This window comes from Onychomys torridus, chromosome 7 (genome assembly GCF_903995425.1).
Source record: "Onychomys torridus chromosome 7, mOncTor1.1, whole genome shotgun sequence".
In the NCBI taxonomy this organism is placed as follows: Eukaryota; Metazoa; Chordata; class Mammalia; order Rodentia; family Cricetidae; genus Onychomys; species Onychomys torridus.
Genome location: NC_050449.1, coordinates 44,788,431 through 44,807,548, shown reverse-complemented (window position 1 = coordinate 44,807,548; position 19,118 = coordinate 44,788,431). Strand labels below are relative to the sequence as shown.

Genomic DNA, 19,118 nt, shown 5'->3' with positions numbered 1-19,118 from the left:
TCTGACACCTTTCAGGACCCTCTGGTCCCTCCTGTCTCCTGGAGGCCAAGACTCATTTTCCACTGAGGTTTCTAAAGCCCCTTCGTGGCCCAGTTCTTCCATAGAGCCCCCAGAATGTGCTCTGCTATTGTCTTTGTTTACCTCAGCTCAGGTGGAGAGGGCGGGGTCTGCAAATTTAAATCTAGGTATTAATTCATATGTAGATGTGAATAGTGGATATATCTCCTCTAGTCTTCTGGTGGTGTTTTCTGTCTAAGCAAACCATCACTAGCTTATGGAATACCAACAGAAATACTGAAATTCAAAGCCTTCCTCTTCCGTGTACTCAAAGCTCCCTCCTTGGAAAGTATCCATGTGGGAGCAAAGGAACAATGAGCTCTGGTGGCTGTCACTCTGGTGGCTGTCATGTAGATGTGTATACACACATCTGTGGGAGAACCATGTGGTACTTCAATGCGCATGTATGTTCTAATTTGCTTTCTGTTGCTGTGGTAAATACCATGGCCCAAAGCAACTTGGTAGGAATGGTCCTTACAGCAGCTTTTAGCCCATCATGAAGGAAAGTCAGGGCAAGAGCCTGGAGGCAAAGACCATGGAGGAACACTGCTTCCTAGCTTGTTTCCTATGCTTCCCTCAACTTTTTTTTTTTTGTTTATACACCTAGAACCTCCTGCCAGGGGCAGCACCACCCACAGTGGACTGGACCCTCACATATTAATCCCTAATCAAGAAAATTCCCCCACAGACTTGCCTACAGACCAATCTGATGGAGGAGGCATTTTCTCAGCTGAGGTGTCCTCTTCCAGATGACTCTAGTCTGTGTCAAGTTGACAAAAAACTACCCAGCACAATGCATGAACATTATACAACAATCAGCTCATGGTAATTGGCATTTCCATGACATCAAAACATTTATCCTGTCTTGGTAGTAAAACATTAAAATCCTTTCTTCATAAGTACAACAAAAATAACAGGAAATCATCCATTCTAGTTCTTTTGAAATATAGACTATGTTACCATTGATGGTAGTCACTCTACTGTGCAAGAGTATGACAAAACTTAGTATCCTAACTGTAACTTTGTACCAATGACCAACTTCTTTACTCTTTCCCACCTCAGTCTCTGTTAATGGTTGTTTCTATAAGGTCAACTTTTTGTACAATGTACACAGATGAAATCATGCAACACTTGTCTCTGGGCTCCTGGCTTATTTCACATCATATATGCCCCTACAGTTCATCTGTACTGTCACAAATTACAGAACTTGTTTATGGTTGCACTGTGTGTGTGTGTGTGTGTGTGTGTGTGAGTGAGAGAGAGAGAGAGACAGAGAGAGACAGAGACAGAGACAAAAACAGAGAGACAGAGAGACAGAGACAGACAGAGACAGAGAGACAGTGACAGAAACATAGTGACTTTCTTTATCTGCTCACCCACTGATGAATTCAGAGGTTGATTACAGCTCTTCAATAGCAGGGATTCCTCAAAACATTAGAAATGCAGCTGCCACTGCCTAACCCAGCAACTGGGTATACACTGGAAGTAAAGATCAGCCTGAGCTCTAGTCTGCTCAGTGTGTGCTCACTGGGGAAAACTGGCAACATCCGCTACAGCAGAGGAGGGCTGTTCTTTCCAAAGTCTTCTTCCACTTAAGACCTCTGTTGTGGTTCTCAGTAGCTCTAGAAGAGCCTTACGTCATCCAGTTGTTACTCAAAACTGAGCATCAGGCCACACACCAGAAAGAAGAGATTTAGATCCTCTGCAGGTTAGGGATCTACATCTCTGTAGTTGAGGGCCCCAGAGTCAGTTTTCTAGACTGGTTGTGTAAACTTTTTAAGAACTATAGTTATACAGTACTCACCAGGGAAAGTTACTAATTAGTAGTAGTAGTAGAAAAATGAAGTTTCTGTAAATTATAAATACATATGTATCCTCATAATTTTAATATTTGTTTGGTTATTATGTTCAATATTCATCATCATGGCTCACTTTGTATTCATCTACTCAACCATCATGTTCATTGATCTTGTAATACTCTGAAGTTATATTGGTTCTCAAATGAATAGAACCTGTCAATCAAGCCTTGGAACATAGAGGAAAATAGAGCACATTTTCTACATGTCTATATCCTTCTTAAAGTACCTAGCTTGGTTCAGTGTCCACAAGGTTAACGTGTAACAAAGGAGACATATACAGCCCACACACCGTCTATTATCCATTCCAGCTGCCTGGCCCACAGGAAATGGAAGGGAGTCAGAATCAGGCTAATCAATTCCAAGTAGTAAATGACTTTCAGGATTCCATTTGGCCTGATGTGTCGTTTTCACATATTCTAATTTGGTCCTGTTTTATTGTTCTAGAAATGTCTTATTAAAAAATGGAAACAAACTACAAAGTCATGGCAGGGAGATTAATAACATTTCCCTACACTATTTCCTATTAAACATGTGGCTATTAACCACACCTTTGCTTGCACAATACCATAATATGGAAAAAATGAATTCTTCTCTCTCTCCTGCCTCAAGCCTGACATCTTCTGACTCATTGTCTCTTACAGAAGAACCAAGGAAAACTATGAGCCTTGGCTAATAATGCCAACTCTTTTGGGTCTTGCCAGTACTCAGGACACATGTATGTTTTAAATAGGTAAAAATGGTGATGTGAAGTTCAACCTATTTAAGAAAATACCAGAAGTCAAAGGTGAAACTTAAGGACCAGCAATAAGGCTTAGCAAGTGAAGCCTTCTGGCCTGAGTTCTAACTTCAGGTATCCCATGGTAAAAAAGAAAGAACTGACTCCTAGAAGGTGTTCTCTGACATCCATGCATGTACTGTGACATGAATACACCCCACATGCACACACCCCACACACAAATAAAAAATGCATAGAATAAAAGTTGTTAAGTGAAATTTAAAAATCTGCCCACACAAAGCCTGCATTGTAGATAATTACCCCATGAATCACTGGAAACAGACACAGCATGTTGTTGAAAGTGTTTGTATTCCTCTTACAATGTAATTCAAACCCCAAAGAATGAGAGCAGAAAACCACATCTTTACTTTGTTTATTTAATAAGTTCTTTTAAATTATCATTATGACTTTCCACGGATGAGTTAATAATGCAATGGCATGGTAGGATTGAAGTGCCCCCAAAAGAAAGTCCACAAAGGGGAAAACTAACCTCAACAGTAAGATATGTGCTTACATATGGAGATGCATATCCACAGAAGAGTATCTGAATATCTGCTTTTACTATATGTAATTATATATATATATATATATATATATATAGTCAGGAATAAAACCACTTGTATTTAAAGTACCAAAATAGTAACTGATTCCAGGGTTTAAGTCACACTGCATTCTAATGATATTGTAGTGACTCACCAAAATTAACTTTAGGTCCAACAACTGGGTTCTGTCTAAAGTGCCCTCTCTATCCAAGCCACTGTTACACTTAGACAACATATTCATTAGCCATGGACTCAAGAAAGACAAAGTGAAAACTCCTACACTCTAGATAAAGAGGGATTATCTAGGTAAAGACCCAAAGGGCTAGAGGACTCGTGGCTCACCTTGCATCCCCAGCACCTGGCTTAGGGCCAGCATGTTGTAGGTGCTCAGTAGACCCCTTCTTAGGTTGAAATAAACCACCAGAAAGACAGACAGCTCTTTAGCCCCTGACTCTGTGGATGACAGCCTTCTAAAACAAGTTGACCATGGATGAAAAGTAAGCATTTATGGGGGCATTCTTAAGATGAAGATCTTAAAATATCTTCAAGAAGGAAAGTTTATGAACTTCTGAAGTAGTACAAAATATATTGGTGTATCATTTAATAACTATGTGTACTATGAGATGTTTCTAAAAAGACATATAAGTTAGTTATTTGGGGTTTAATATCTCTGGTATGATTAAAGCAAACACAATAAGTCAGAAACTATAATCTCCCAGATCAAACTAAACAAAAATACATTTTTCTATACTCATTTTCAAACATTGGCATCATGTTTTATTAGATATGTGAGACATAGGTGTTTTTAACAATAACCTCTAATAAAAGAAGGCATATAAATTTGCAAAATGCAATGCATTGTCAGTAAATTACAAGAAAGAATAGGAAAAAAAGTTACACATTCCAAAAGGAAAAACTGTAGACCAAACAAATAGTATCAAGGTATTAGATCTTTTACATTAAAAAAACATGATAGACTTTCCCCCCAACCAAGTATCTTGAGTGGAATAATCCAGAAATTCTAATGCTAGTAATTCATAAATGTACGACCACTCAGACATTTTATTCCTCATGGTGATATATTCACAGGTTTTCATGACAGCATTCTCTATACACTTTCATATGTCAGAAATATAGCACAATAAAAAATGTTTTAAGTAAAACAGAAACTTTTCAAGCAGTATATTGTGGTATTTTTCTTGCCTAATAATAAATGATCAAGGGCTAATTCATCATCAGCTTTTCTTAAAGGAAAGTCTAAATTCTGAATGTACACTATGAGGAGAGATTGACTATGTACAAAATCTTACATAACCTCCATCTTCTAGCCTTCCTGGTCATTTTCACATGGACCAAATGTGTATCCTATGATACACCAATGAATACTTGTTTCCTCCATGTACTCAACTTTTTGGAACTTGATATTTCCCACAACATTCAGTAACAGTGTCCCAAAGTCAAGGTGACAAAAGAACTTTGCATTACTAAAGGGCTGTAGTCAAATTGGAAAGGAATAAACTGCACCTTCCCTTGTGCTACAGGTCTTCTAACATGTGCATGTCTAAGAGTGATAAAAACCTACTTGGAAGGGGAAAGCATGATATTGTGCTGTGTCAGTTGCACACAAAAGACCATCAATAATTTTCAGTTGAAAACTCTCCCCATTAAAAACATCCATTCTACCTACTCCAGGTGCTGCTGGCTGACTTTACGGAGGTCAGGGATGAACTAAAGCATTTCTGCACTTGTGACATGGAAAGGCAGAGGTCTGAAAAGCTGATTTATGAAGAAAGGGGGAGGGGGGGACTATGGACAGTGGCTTTAAGGAAAGAAGGTTTGAGTGAAAAGCAAGCACTGGACTGGTCAGAGTAATCAACATATGGTTGTTGAATAAATGGTGAGTGAGTCTGTGAATGAACCCACAATAGGAAGGCAGGAATGCGCACATGGAGAACAAAGCCATTGCTGGCAGAAACCAAAGCTTACTTAACTTTGTATTCCTGGTATTCATTGCCCTGCCTGGCATATACCTGGTGCTCAAGGAACACCTAGTTGGATTATGGATCGCTATATTTAAAGGATTCCAACAATGGCAAAATCTGCCTCACAAATAGGGAGACCCATCTCCTCCACACAGATTAGTCTATGATCCAGCCATGGAGCTTCAAGCTAGGCAGCCACTGGCTACCATGTCAGTCCCTCTTGGCATGTCAAAATCCCTTCCAACACTCAACATCAAGATACTGCGTTATAAGCAAAGCAGCCTGTAACAACATGTCAGACTCCACAATTTTGGGGTGGTTTTTTATTACAACCTCAAATGGATTGTCAGGACCTCAGGGGAGGCATCCTAGAAGCAACAAGCACCCAGGAAGAGGGTCCTGGTCAGACACAAACCACAGTCAGCAGAATGAACAGCTTGAATTTACCTCTAGCCAGTTGCTTCTTCAGGGAACTGTGTTTTTAGAACACTCTCACATCAGTATGCTGCAGTCTTAAGTTCCTTGGACAAACTGATAATACAGCAAGGACTTTGGTGTGAGACTTACAAAAGTTTGAACCTTAGTTCTGGCATTTGCATGCTTGCTAAACTTGGCAAGATGTTCATCCTTCTAAGATGGCTTCTTCAACTGTACAGTGGGAATATCTCATGGCACAGGCCTAATACCCAGGAAACAACAGATGAGAACTTTAAATAATCCTCTATGGGCTGGGAATGTAGTTCAGTTGTAGAGTGCTTATCCAGCATGCCCTGGATTCTATCTCAACACAAAAATGAATGAATGAATGAATGAATGAATGAATGAATGAGCAAGCAAACAAGAAGGGTACCCAGTTCTGTAGTCATTTGGAATCTCAGGGGGAAAAATGGCTGGTTGCTCTAGGTATCATCATCAACAACAGAGAGAGAGACAGAGACAGAGACAGAGACAGAGACAGATGAAACGGAGCTCCACTGAGAAAGTACTGTCTCTTGACTCCTCAAACATGGCTTTTGGCTCTGAAATGTCTGTTCCGAGCCTTTTCGGTTACAAGAACCAAAATCAAAACTCCTTAATGTTGGGTTGACCTGTAGTATAGATGGCAGGGGGAAGGTTCTCAAAACAGGCCTGGGGGAATAGTTTTCTGGATCGCTTGGCAGCAACAGCAGCACACTCTTCACTCTCAGCAACAGCATCAGCACACAGATGCCCCAGGACTCGAGCCATGGCTCAGGCAAAGGCTTCTGGGAGAAAAGATGCAGATTTCTTTGCTCTTTGTTGTCTCTATAGACCCCAGGCATCAAAGGAGCCTGCACTTCCAGCCCATGTTCTCTCTGGAGGACCCAGTCACCAGCATCAACGTCTTTGATGTTGCCAAGGGAAAACTGTGACCTCAGGCCACCCCTGTCCGTTTCTGTGTGAGTGGAGAGCTGAGGAAGAATATTTAGTCAGAAAGAATGAGACAGCACTCCAAACAGGGGAAAGAGAAGCACATATAGAGCCCGAGAGAGGAGAAAAGAGTGAAGAGAGGAAATGTAGAAACACATCAATAGGAAGAAAAACAAGAAATAGAAAATGTAAGTGAGGGTAAACAAACAAACAAAAAAAAAAAAAAAAGCCAAAAGACAAAGAGGAAACATTCTTAAAAGCAAACCAAAAGTAAGACCAAGACCAAAAGGAGAAAAGAAGCAATGGGAAAGGCTGCAGAGAGGAGGAAGTGGTACCAGGGAGGGGTTCCTCTCAGATCCCGGGGTCCTTCCCTGGTGGGGTCCTTAGGCCTGGCCTGGCAGAAATGGGCTCCAGTGGCTGATAAACAGCAGCAGGACCAAATACAGCCGCACCTCACTCTACCCTCCACCACAGATGCTACCACAGTGTCCCCAGCCCCGACCCTCTCCCAGATAGGTGATGCCACCTGCCTGACAGACCTACCCATCATGTTTTTATCATCCCCAGAGACCCTTTAGCTGAGCTGTTGGTTATACCCTATATCTAATATACTATATTTGATCCATATTAATTTTTTGGATATTTTTCTAAAGATCTTTGAGGCTAAAGCTTACATTTTTTTTTCATTTCAGAGAATTCAAGAAATAAAGAATAGAGACCTGTGCTATCACTTTGTCTGCATTCCTGGAAATATCTAGTTATATACAAAGGGGATCCCTCTGTCTGTGACCATTTGGCCTGACATTCTACACCACCCCAGTCTCTCCCATCTTTCAACATAGGCTAGAGAGCATCTCAGGAAGTGATTGGAAAATGAGCATCAGTACAGGCCCAAGTCACTTATGAGAGGTCCCATGAGGCAGCTTGACTCCGAATTTCTGCCACCTCTCTCCTCCGAGCCTTAAAAACAAACCTCACATCCTTCTCTCAAACAAGCAGAGGTGCTATGAGACAAAAAAGACTGGGGTGCAGAGGAAGAAGAAGAAAAAAGAATATGGAATGCCACAGCATGTTGATGGAATCCCACCCTAGAGAAATCTCAGACGGTCCAGGGCAGTAGTGATGGATGACCCACAGCTCTCTGAGCAGCAAAGTGAGTGTTGATGCCAAGGACTGTTTGCAGGCAGCCCAGCATCTGTGGCCTAGCAGGAGGGAAGACCGACAGAGAGGGAAGCCCACAGGTGGCCAGGCCGGGCCAGAGGAATACAAAATGCAAAGCTCAGACCTCTGCTGTCCTTTGGCCTGCAACCTGGGCCCAGAGTGGCCCTTGGCTGTGCCACACCCACTGGCTGCCATGTTCACTCCTCAAAACCTGAGATTTCTCCCTTAAAATGGAGATTGGACAAGTGAGAATCCTTGTGGCCAGCCAGCCTGGCTCGGGTGATCCCCGAGGAGCAGCCTAGGTCAGTGGGGGCTTCTGAGCTGCCTTTGAGGCAGGGACATGGAGCATCTTTGAGGACACCTGCTCTGTCTGTGGGAAGGTGGACAAAATGTTTAAAATAGGAAAAAAGCAAGGGTCAGGACCCAAAGGCATCTCACTCCCTGTTTCTCTGGACTCCCTATGGGGTGCCTGTGTGCAGGATTTCTGCAGAAGATAGTCCATTTTGTTAAGCCTTTGAATATTCAAATTGAAAGTATCGCGCAATCATTGATTGTCAAATCATGGGTTTCTAGAGGTTTTAAATACTTGGCATGAGGGGGAAAAAACTCAAACCTATACCCGAAGGTATAAAACATTAATTCTGTGTGTCTCCTGCTCCAGGGACCTGGGTGCTGCCTCGTGTTTTGTGAAACTTTAAAAATGTCGCATCTCTGCCTTTCTCCCTGCACAGGAGCCCTCCTAGGTGGTGAGTCTCTGAAGCTGCAGCATCCAGTCTCCAGCCCAACTCCTGCTGACCACGATGTCGGGTAACTCGGCTGCTTCTCCAGGGGTCGGGTCATGAGGGCCGGGGGCACTTGGATCCGGGTATATTTCTCTGCTTTTCCTGCGTATAACAGAGAGTCACAAAGTCAGAGCAGGATAGTCAGGGCCGGGCAAGGATCCAGAGAGGGCGCGGGCCCGCTGTGTCGGCTCCCGCTGGGTAAGAGCAGAGGCCCAGAGGCCCATCTGACTGTCCCGGACAATCGCGTACCCCAGGCCCCTGCCTGCCCCTTCTCTTTTCCACCTTAGCGTCCTGGGAATTGGAGCCGCCGATCTGGTGCGCCAAGAAGCGGCGGCGGGGGGAGCTAGAGGCTCACGGTGAGCCCGGGACTGGAGCATGGACGCATCCGGCAGAGAGCTGGGCTGGGGCTGTCTCCGCATGGACCCCAAGGCGCGCCCGCAGCCTGCAGATCCCGGAGCCGAGCCAGGCAGTGGGGATGGGAGGGAAGGAGACTGGAGCGGAGAGGGCGCGCCCTGGCACTGCGGCGGGGCATCCGATTGCCAGGATCGGGAAGAATAGTGCTCCTTTCCTGTAGGATCCTAGCTCTCAGGATCTGGCTTGTGGGTAGGGGTCTCCTTGCTGTTCAGCCGCGGTCCCTGCACTAACCAGGCGAGGCGCTGGCGGCCTGGCATTGTCGCCTGACGCCCAGGCCAGGGGCCACTGCGCTCCACCCCTCTCCATGCGACTCCCAGGCGCTGGCTCTAGGGTCAAGGTCAGGGCGGGAGTCACCCTGGGCTTCCGCGACAAACCCCACTTGAAAAGTGCGTCTGCCGGGTCTAACTTGGCCTATCAACCAGTCAGACCTACTCACTGCGCTCTGCCGGGGAGGCCCCCAGGCTGTCACCGGTCCCTCCCTGCGGACCCCAGCCTAGCGTGGCGGCCACTTGGGTTCTCCCAGGCCACCCGGCCCAGCTCTGCGGGCTCAGGGGCGGCCCCTTCCGGAGGGCGGCCTCCAGGCGACTGCGCGGTCCTAGGGAGCCTCGGGATGCCTTTACTCAGAGCTGCAGCTCTTGCTGGAGAACTCTCCACAGCCCGGTTCTCCGAGAAAGACCTGTCCCGGAAAGAGAGGGGATGGGAAGAGAGATGAGGAGAGCGGACCCGGGAGCGGAAGGAGGAAGGGCATGAGGAAAAAGAGAGGATTTTTTTTTGTAAAGGAAAGGGGTGACAGGAGGAAACCCCCTGGGCTTGGCCCCTTTTCTGGGGTCAGTCCAGTAAGGCCCTCAAAAGGACAGGACAGGCTGCTCAGACCTCTCCTGCTTGTCTGGGGGCCGGAGGGGGTGGGGTGCTGGCTTCCAAACCAAGGGCATCACAACCGATGGTTGTAGCTCCCGAGAAACCATGCCTGGCCTGATGGAGGAATACAGAGGGTGGGGGTGGGGCCGGAAGGCTCACAATAGGAACATTATTATGGTGAGGTGGGTAAGGTCAGCTGTTGTGAATCAGAGAGCTTCCCCAGGTCCACAAGCACATCCAGAACCCCAGATTTTACGGTCTTAGCCAAAATAGTAGGCTTGCTGGACCTGCCTCCACATTCCAGAGCAGCACAACTCGTTCTGTACTGAGGATAAGGCCCAGCTAGGGGTGAATGACTTCATAGACGCCCATGGGAACTGTCCCCACTAAGACCCTGAAGCAGCAGCCGTCTTCACCTTTTCAAGTTTGAGAAATGTGGGTGTTTTCAAAAGCTAGCTTTTTTTTTTTTTTTTTCTGCATTCTCTTTGTGTTATGCAAAGGTTGAAACTTGGCCTTGGGTGTCCAAGCCAGCCGTATCAGTGGGACCCTCACTGTACCCCTTGACACCCAAGCTTTGGGAATGAGCGCTGACCCTGTTGCCTCTCCCCCAGAAAAACCGAAGGTGTATCAAGGTGTCCGAGTGAAGATGACCGTGAAAGAACTCCTGCAGCAAAGAAGAGCACACCAGGCCACCTCAGGGGCAACCGTAAGCACGACCCCCTCCCTCACGCCCCAGTCCATGGTAGGCCTCATTCAGCCCCGTGCCTGGGAAGATGTAGAGGCCACCCATAAGCACAGCCCTGCTCAGGGAGTGTTACAACTCCTGTTTCCAGCTTCACCCCAGGTTACCACAGGCAGCCACAAAAACATGTGGGACATGGTAGAGGGCTCAGGGATGTGGGAGGCTCATCGCTCACTGTTCATAGTTGAGTGTGGAAGGCTTGTTGTTCCTCTGCAAGGGAGAAATGCAGCCAGCAGGTAAGTACGTTGCTACAGTATTAAGACAGAGTATAGACAGAGCCCTCACACACTCAGAGAAAAATCTCTCCCAGAAACCCACCTAGTTTCTCTGTAACTTAGACTCTGAGGCCATTTATGTGAAAAATCACCAGTCACAGGAAGTCTCCAGGAGAAAAGGACCCTGTCTCTAAAATACACAGAACTATTACAAATATGATCTGAGCAGTCATGGGGTACCCTGCCACTTCATGTATACTACCAGCGTACTTAGGGCAGCTGCAGAACCATATAGACTAGGTGTGGTTGTCCACCAGGAAGAAGTTTACTTTGAGGAGCCTTCAGCACAGGACACCATTATTGCATGTGGGTAGGTGTGGGAGGAGGTTCAGACAGCTAGGACTCCAATCACACAGGTTAGTTACCATTGGTTCCCGTCTCCATGTGGTGCTGTTTGTGTTCCGAGTAGGGCTTCATATAAGGGACTTTGGCTCCTCAAGCAATGGGAGGGAGAAGAGAAGCTGTGGAGAATGGTGAGATAGGTTTCTGAGCCAGAGGAACTGGGTTCAGTTCTCAGTAACTCTGTGGCTCATATCCACCAACACATTAACTTTCTTTTGTCTGTTCCCTCCATTTTTCAGTTGAAAGCTAATAGGGCTGTATAAGGTTTAAACGAGTACTTAACACAGTATTTCCCACAGTGAGTGCACAATGGATACTCTTTGGGAAAGATCACTAAAATGAATTCCAACCGAGGATGGATAGCCAGTACACACTAATGTATATTATACCTTTGGCTTAGAACTTAGAGTTCAAGTATATTTGCTATGATTTGGTACACACAGCTAGAGAAATTAGTTATCTCCACTTGCAGAATTCCAGGGGACTGTAGAATGCCCTTGCATTGCAAAAGGGGTTTTGCAGTGTTTGTTTGTTTGTTTGTTTAAGCACTTCTGTATATTCATTATTTCATTTGGTTGTAATGATCAGATGACATAAATAGACCAGAAATGTGTATTCCTCCATGATTGCTCAGATCCAAAGTTGTGAAGTCGACAACAGGCTAAAGGCAGAGCCAAGGTAATATTTTTTGCCAGTATTGGCTCACTAAACTCATCATACTAAGCAGGAGTTTCATAACCTCAATCGTTCATAGCTACACCATCAATAAAACTAGGGTCATGGGAACTGGAGAGGGCTTTTGCAGACAAGCATCAATCAACAAAGTTGTTAAAACATACTCTTTCAGCAAGGAGCTTTGGTACTCTGCTTCAGCTGTACCCGGAGCATCCATCCCATTCAGGCAAAACAATCCTGTCACTGCTGGACCCTTACAGTTGGTGTGACCACTGTAGGCTTGTTAGCAGAGTGGAGGGTAAGAGGAGTATGTGACCAGGTTCTGTTCCTGAGAGAGTTCTAATTTGACATTTTCTGGGTTCCCTCTGAGAATGAAGAGGGACTTTGGAAGCATGTCTACCAAGAACATAAACTACTTGCCGGAATACAAACGACTCTGCCTCCTAGGAGGTTCTCACTCACCCCTGGCTTTTCCAGCACTCATGTCAGGCACATAGCACCGCAGTAGGAGACCCAGATGTGAAATCCCTTTCTGAGAGCAATGATAAGGATGTGGGATCCTGGGGCTGCTGCAACAGTGTACCCAGTCGGCAAGGGTGGAGAATAGCGTATGCCTGTTCCATGCAGACCTTCCTAGTTTAATAGAGACTGTATCCATCTTCATCCAATGTTAAAAGACGTCTCTGGGAAACAGTAATCTAGGGAGAGAATTAATTGTGTCAAATATAGCAAAGCAAGAATAAATCTATCTTGGTTTTTTGCTGTGAAGTCAGAGGAGTATCTAAAATTTTAAGAAAGCAGTCATGAATGGTAGTTATAGACTGAGGTAGATATCCAGGTCTCAAGTGTACCAGAAGAAACTATACATGTCAGACTGGTAAATTTAATTTTAAAAAACTTATTTCAGCCATATCAAATCACACACACACACACACACACACACACACACACACACACACACACCACTTCTTTGCCTTCAAAGTTAAAAAAAAAAAAAACTTGAGTTAGTACTTATCTAAAGATAAAGATTAAAAGAATTCTTGTTTTTTAGCATTAGTTGTTTTTGGTTTTGTTTTTTAATAGCCTTGATGTGTTTTTATATACTGTTGATTGTGGCTTTGTGTGCTGTCTGAAATCTAAGAGAGAGGCGCCATTCTTTGTATTCTTGGAGCAAAGTAGAAAATGAACCCGAGAGCTGGAAAGATAATATCAAGTAGGATATTGTAAACATACCTCCGGGCAATCACAGGCTAACAAGGAAGCAAACAGACCAGTGGGGAAGCAGGGGGTTAAAAGCAAGCTCTACAATGAAGCAGATTTTTTTAAGACCCATTCCTCCCAAGCCCTTCAACTCAAGCTGCAGTCAAATATTTGCATAAAGAGCTGGTAAAGGCTTCCAGCTTCCTGGTTCATGACATTACAGCATGGATCGTTTTCAAAATTAACACACCTCCCATTCGAGCAGTGGCTGGCTGTGCGCTGCACGCAGGTGGCTCAGGGAACAGGAGTGAGTATCCCCATGCAACCCAAGAGAGGTGTGGTGAGCTTGGCTTCCTAGCACAGAGCAACAGCGCTGGTCCCTTTAAACTTTAAAGCCACCACCTGAAGTCTAAAAGAAAGAAATTCTGAATTACTCGGTTAGTATAATTGTCCTTTCAACTGGAAAAGGAAAGCTGCTTAACTTTAAGTATTTGAAAGGCTCAGCCTTAAGAATTTCAGCATCTAGATACTGTAATTTTAAAAAGCAAATTATATAGAAAACATTTTTTTAAAATATGCAAAGAACTGAAATGTTTCTGGCTCTGAACTCAAATGTTTATAGGCTCTGAATCACTGAATACAACTTCAAGAATTTTTTTTATATTTTTAAAAGGCCATAACTGTGAATATTTTAGCTTCTTGGGTTTAACAAATCTAGAAACAATGTCTCATTATTATTCATTTCTTTATGAGAAGTGAAATCCTAAGACCAAGAAACCAACTTTGAAGAAATGTATTTGACTAAAGTCATAATTGGGATAAGTAAATGTTAACTCTTACTCATTATAAAACAAATTGCTATTAATAATAGAAAGGCTGCTTGCTGAGTTTTCTTGAAATGTTCTATTTCTACAACAAAAACGTTTTACATCAACCTTTGTCAAAATTAATCACTTAACATTTTAGCAAGGAATCTGATGTTAGGAAAAAAAAAAAAACAATCCCCAAATAAGCAAACATAAAATCAAATCTAAAATATAATGCTGGCTTTAGTTAAAGAAGTCCGATATTCTTAGAAGACGGAGTCTGGCTTACCACAGCAGAGCAGGAGAATCCCCTGCCCAGCTTCCCCAGAACTGCAGCCAGCGTGTCCCTTGCCTTCACGCTTCTCTTCTTGCCTTGACAGCTGTCAGGAAGCAACAGTATCCACCTTCCAGACTCCAGCACGCCACCGTCTGCAGGTCAGTACAACCAGCTTCACGGTTCCCTCAAGCCCTTTCAAAAGTCCATCTGGGAAGCCTTTCAGAGCCTGACTCAGGGGTTGAGAGACGCACCACCATTTAATTGGACTCCAACCAATCAGAAGGTGACTCCAGATGCAAACCCAGCAAGGGAAGAAAGACAGAGTTTGCCCTCATTCTGTACTGTCTGTCCTGTCCCAAGATTTTGTCCTTCACATTTGTCCCAGTTGCTGGTCTCCAAGCAACTCAACTCCATTCTAAAATCAAGGTTTGTGCAGAATTGTGTTGTCTTTTCTAGGTATACTATGAGTTGGGATCAGAATATTCAGAATGATGCCTTTCCTCTTGTTCATTTAGCTTCTAGCCGACAGGGGCTCCCTTCCCACTCTTTGCTCTCTTCCCAGAAAGCAGTTCAAACAAGTGTAAGTTTCCCCGGCCCAATATGAATAACTGCATTACATAAACACTCCCTTCTACACCCCTCTGCAGCTAAGAATTTAAGGAGGTCATATAGAAGGAAGCCTGTGCCTATGGCAGGTCCCACCAAACACGACACTTTAACTTCACCTGAAAGGAGCCTGAGAATTCTACAGCCCCTTTAATGGGCTCTAACCTCTCTTCTATGAACCTTTGAGACTGATTATCACACATGGGGACTATTCATATTAACATGGAAAGGGGTGATGTTTGTCAGATTATTCTCCTTGGCTGTCGCTTTTTTTCCATTGCCCTCCCCTCTTAACATGTCTGCAAATAGGACGTTTTTGCTCTATACTTCCAAGCAAAATGCTATTAATTTGTACTCTATGTTCTAGGCTTCCTGAGTGAGTGTATGCAGTACTATTTATGTCATTTCTCAAAACCCTCTCCTCAACCATTTAAGTTGCTACATGAAAAGTTTAGGAATGCAGCAATCCTGAACCAATAGCATAGTACCAGGTTTCCCAAAGCCCCCAACAAATCTCTCTGTGACTTCAGGGAAATCTCCCTGAACTGCAGATAGAGTTTAGATGTCAATGCTTTCATACCCCCAAAAGTGGAGGCATGTGCTCCCCCTTGAATGTGACATTTAAATGCAGGGTAGGCCACCTTGCATCTTTTATTTTTCCCTAACCATGTTGAGAGCTACCTATCATCTTCCTGATCAGATTCATTTTTCTGGTACTTGGGTTAACCCAAGACAACTAAAATAATCCAAATTCCTAAACTGTTTAATTTTAGGGGATTTCTCAACCACCATTTCCCCCTAAGTACAATAAATAGAAAAAAATCTCTATTGAAATCTACTTTGCAATTTTTAAGCAAAAATCATTTCCCTTTCTCTTTCTAGGACTGTATTTTGAACCCGAACCGGTGTCTTCCACACCCAGTTATTTTCAACCCCGAGAATTTTCCACCTGTGTCTCTTGTGAGGAAAGTCCAAGCTGCCTCGACCAGATCTTTGAGTCCTACCTTCAGACAGAGACACTCCCAGGGCCTTTGCTCAACTCCACACAAACTGTTCCCCACTATTTCCAAGACAGCTGTCAAGTGGCCCCCTTCTGCTATAACCAGAGCCTGGTAATTCATCTGCATCCTTCCTGTAACCTGATGGCTGCTAACTGCGGGGTAGAGATGCTTTGTAGAAGTGTTTGCATCATCTCATGAGAAAGCTTACAAATGTTAACAACAAGGAAATAGTCAGGGAAGCATTTAAAGTTCAATGTGTGGGCCCCTTGAAGGGCATAAACCTTTGAATACACACTTATTATGATTCCCAAGTAAATAGATGTCTGGCAATAAAAAGGTCCCCTGGTGCTTAATGTTTTTTAACATCAGTTAAGACATCTGTTAATTTGGAAATCATAGTCTAAACAGTACTCCTTAGATTTTTAAGTCCTTAAATGAATTGAGAATATATATATACGATACCAAATATTTTAATGGGGCCTGGCTTAACTGCTGAATTGGCTCTACTAACTGGCTGGTTTGGTCTGCCATAAGCAAAGGGACATATTTAAGCCTGAGACAGTAAAACAATTTTGTAGTATATGCCTTTAATCCCAGCACTTAGGAGGTATAGACAGGAGAATTAGGAGTTCAAGGCCAGTCTCAGCTAAATGGTGAGTGGAAGTACAGCCTAGGCAACATGAGACCTTCCCTCAAACAAAGGCCAAAAAAGTCCTAATCTTTGAAGAATTCAGATTTTCTTGATCTTGATGGATCTCAAATGTTCAGAAATGTGTTTTCTTTAAAATGAGTAAGACTGTTTTTATGTTTTAGAGATTTATAATTTTTTTAAAGTTTTAAATGTAAGGTTTTCTTCCTTTTAAAAAGAAATGTGAATATTTTTTTCTTTTAGTTTGTCAAAAGTCTATATAATGGAGAAACTGAATTTAGAGAAGATGGGAAATTAACTCCATAGAATGTACATATTTTCATGGGGAAATAGCACCCAGTTTCTGCTCAGCTTCCAAGTCTGACAACTGTAAACTTGCTTAAGATGTGGTAGATCTTTGGCAGCTAGGGGGGATACATTGGTGATGGGCGAGAGATTTTCTTATCTTGGGGTGTCCTACATGGGCCCTTGAGGACCCCAATTCTACCTTTTTGTTTGTTTACCTGGCTCCTCATGGTTAAGGGTGTAGAGAAACAGCCAAGGTGCCACCTGCAGCTTGCACTGTGGCATGCAGCAGGATTTGATGTGCAGGTGACCCGAGACACAGTGAGAGATTTTGTGGTTTAAGAGCAAAACATCCTGCAAAGTATGGTCTTAACAAAGGAAGGCAGTGAAGCAAGGCAATTGATTGTTGGGAAAAAGAAAGGGGACCCTAGGGTATAGTGTCATGAAATCATACAGTCAACAGATGAGATTACTTCTAAGGACTTAGGTGGATAGCTTGAGGCTTATTTTTACCCCTGATTTTCTCACTTTGCACAATTCAATCCACACTGCTCACTTCTTTTGATCCTTTCTAAATTACCAAGCTTTTTGTTCCCTGGTTTTCATTTCTCCAGACTCCAGAATCGCCTTCGGATTCCTCCAGTCTCTCTGGCTCCTTTGACTGCAACTACTCACCAGCTCAGCTGCCTTCCTACACTCCAGAGAATTACACTTCTCCGCCTTCTCTGGATTCCCTAAACCACAGCCTCCCAGAAGAAGGCTACCCACACCACCACCATTGGCCTTCCCACACCCAGGACAACCACTTCTCCCCCGCCACCCCCTCCGTCTGCTACTGTTCATCCTGTGAAGCCGAGCATCTGGATGCCTTCAGAACCACAGAGTTCTTCTCCTACTCCAGCACAGACTATGTAGACTTTGCCCCCTCAGCCGCCACCACCAGCGATTTCTATAAGAGGGAAACAAGCTGTGATGCCTGCTACAGTTAGTAAAAACCACACTGGAACATGTCGTGGGTATATCTGTTTCTCTACCGCATCTAGATGACACTAACATTCAACCCATTCACAAAATATCCCACATATGGTTTACATCTCACAGTTTTAAACCTCCTGACACTAGTGTAGGAATTGATATAAAGCCCTCAAACTACCTGGTCTTGTGCCACTCTCATTTTGTACACTCACTGTTAAAAATGTTTGTGTGGAATTTTTCCCCATGCCTTGCTTCTCAGTGTAACGAACAAACTCTTTTGTAAACTAATAAATGACTTTGTATAATATATGTTGGGTTTTTTTTTCAATTTGCAATAGTAGTATCATTTTATCTCAATCTTATCAATTAGTCAGGAAATCACTATCATTGAGTAGTTTCATCTACTCAATGTTTTCTAGTTGTGCATTTAAAACTATTCTAATATGAAATGCCCTGGATGCCATGGGATAGAGGAGAAGGTCTTGCTAAGAGGCTGAAAAAGGAGAAAGCTGCTTTGACCAATCGAGGATGTACATCTTGGAGCAACATCAGACAAAGACTGGATGACTCACTGGTCTCTTGCATCCAGCATTAGTCAATGGAATGTTAATGTGACCAAAAGCACACACTTTACCTACAGCAATGTTAACCTTGAAATAACTCTTTTGCATTTCCAAAATACCATTTTGTAAACTTTCTCAACAAATATTGATCTTCTTTCTCTCGACATCTGTCATACAGTAGATCCAGTGCAGAGTTCAGATTTGTAGTTTTCCTCTTTTTCTGAACTCCTGCCTTAGATCCTTACATATGCATCCCACATGCTTACACACATGTGATTTATGAGATTGTCTGTGTTGTTTACAACTGACTTTCAGAGCTTGAGTCCTCCAATCAATTTATTAAGGAACCCAGCTATCTTTCAAGGTCAAGGAAAGTAACCCACATGGAGTCAAGCTATACTGGTCACATTACACTAGTTAACTACACTAGTTAATCTTGTTTGCTGAAGGTCTCTGGAGTCCAGGACATAATCACAGAAGTGAAATCCAGGGTGCATTTCCCATGTCCCACCTTTTGATTCATGGAGCTATATTGGCCCCACAGCTACAATTCTCTGAGCCCTTCCTGTGCACTGCATTGTGTGCAGGTTTCTCAGACATTACCCTGCTTACTCTTCCTAACAACACTGAGAGCAAAATGAGGGGTCTGAAGCTCATAAAAGTTAAGTCAATCGCCCCGAGTCTCCCAGACAGTGAGCACCCAAACCTTTGTGAAATACTGTTCAGTAGACTATGGAGTCATTAAATCCCACTCAAAGCTCTGTTTTCAGCTCTGTCATGCCTCCTGGAAGGACTCAGCTGTCCACAAGATAGCAGGGTGTGAAGTGTAAGCATGGCTCAGGCTCCAGGGCGGTGTGAGCACCTAAACGGAGAAGCTGACTAACTGCCCCTCGGTGGCCCTCT

General features: G+C 43.7%; 1 protein-coding gene across 2 annotated transcripts; it reads left to right on the top strand.

Annotated features, from left to right (window-relative positions):
- Nucleotides 1-8,903: 8,903 nt before the first annotated feature.
- Colca2 (colorectal cancer associated 2) lies at nt 8,904-17,959 on the top strand. Of its 2 annotated transcripts, none has more exons than XM_036192920.1 (5): nt 8,904-9,150; nt 10,431-10,525; nt 14,240-14,294; nt 15,625-15,854; nt 17,292-17,959. In XM_036192920.1, the coding sequence occupies exons 2-5, from the start codon at nt 10,466-10,468 to the stop codon at nt 17,664-17,666; spliced, it is 720 nt and encodes a 239-aa protein (XP_036048813.1). In that variant the 5' UTR covers nt 8,904-9,150; nt 10,431-10,465; the 3' UTR covers nt 17,667-17,959. The 2 variants fall into 2 exon arrangements, with proteins under 2 accessions (XP_036048813.1, XP_036048812.1); XM_036192919.1 differs by lacking the exon at nt 8,904-9,150 and adding an exon at nt 9,857-10,254.
- Nucleotides 17,960-19,118: the final 1,159 nt, after the last annotated feature.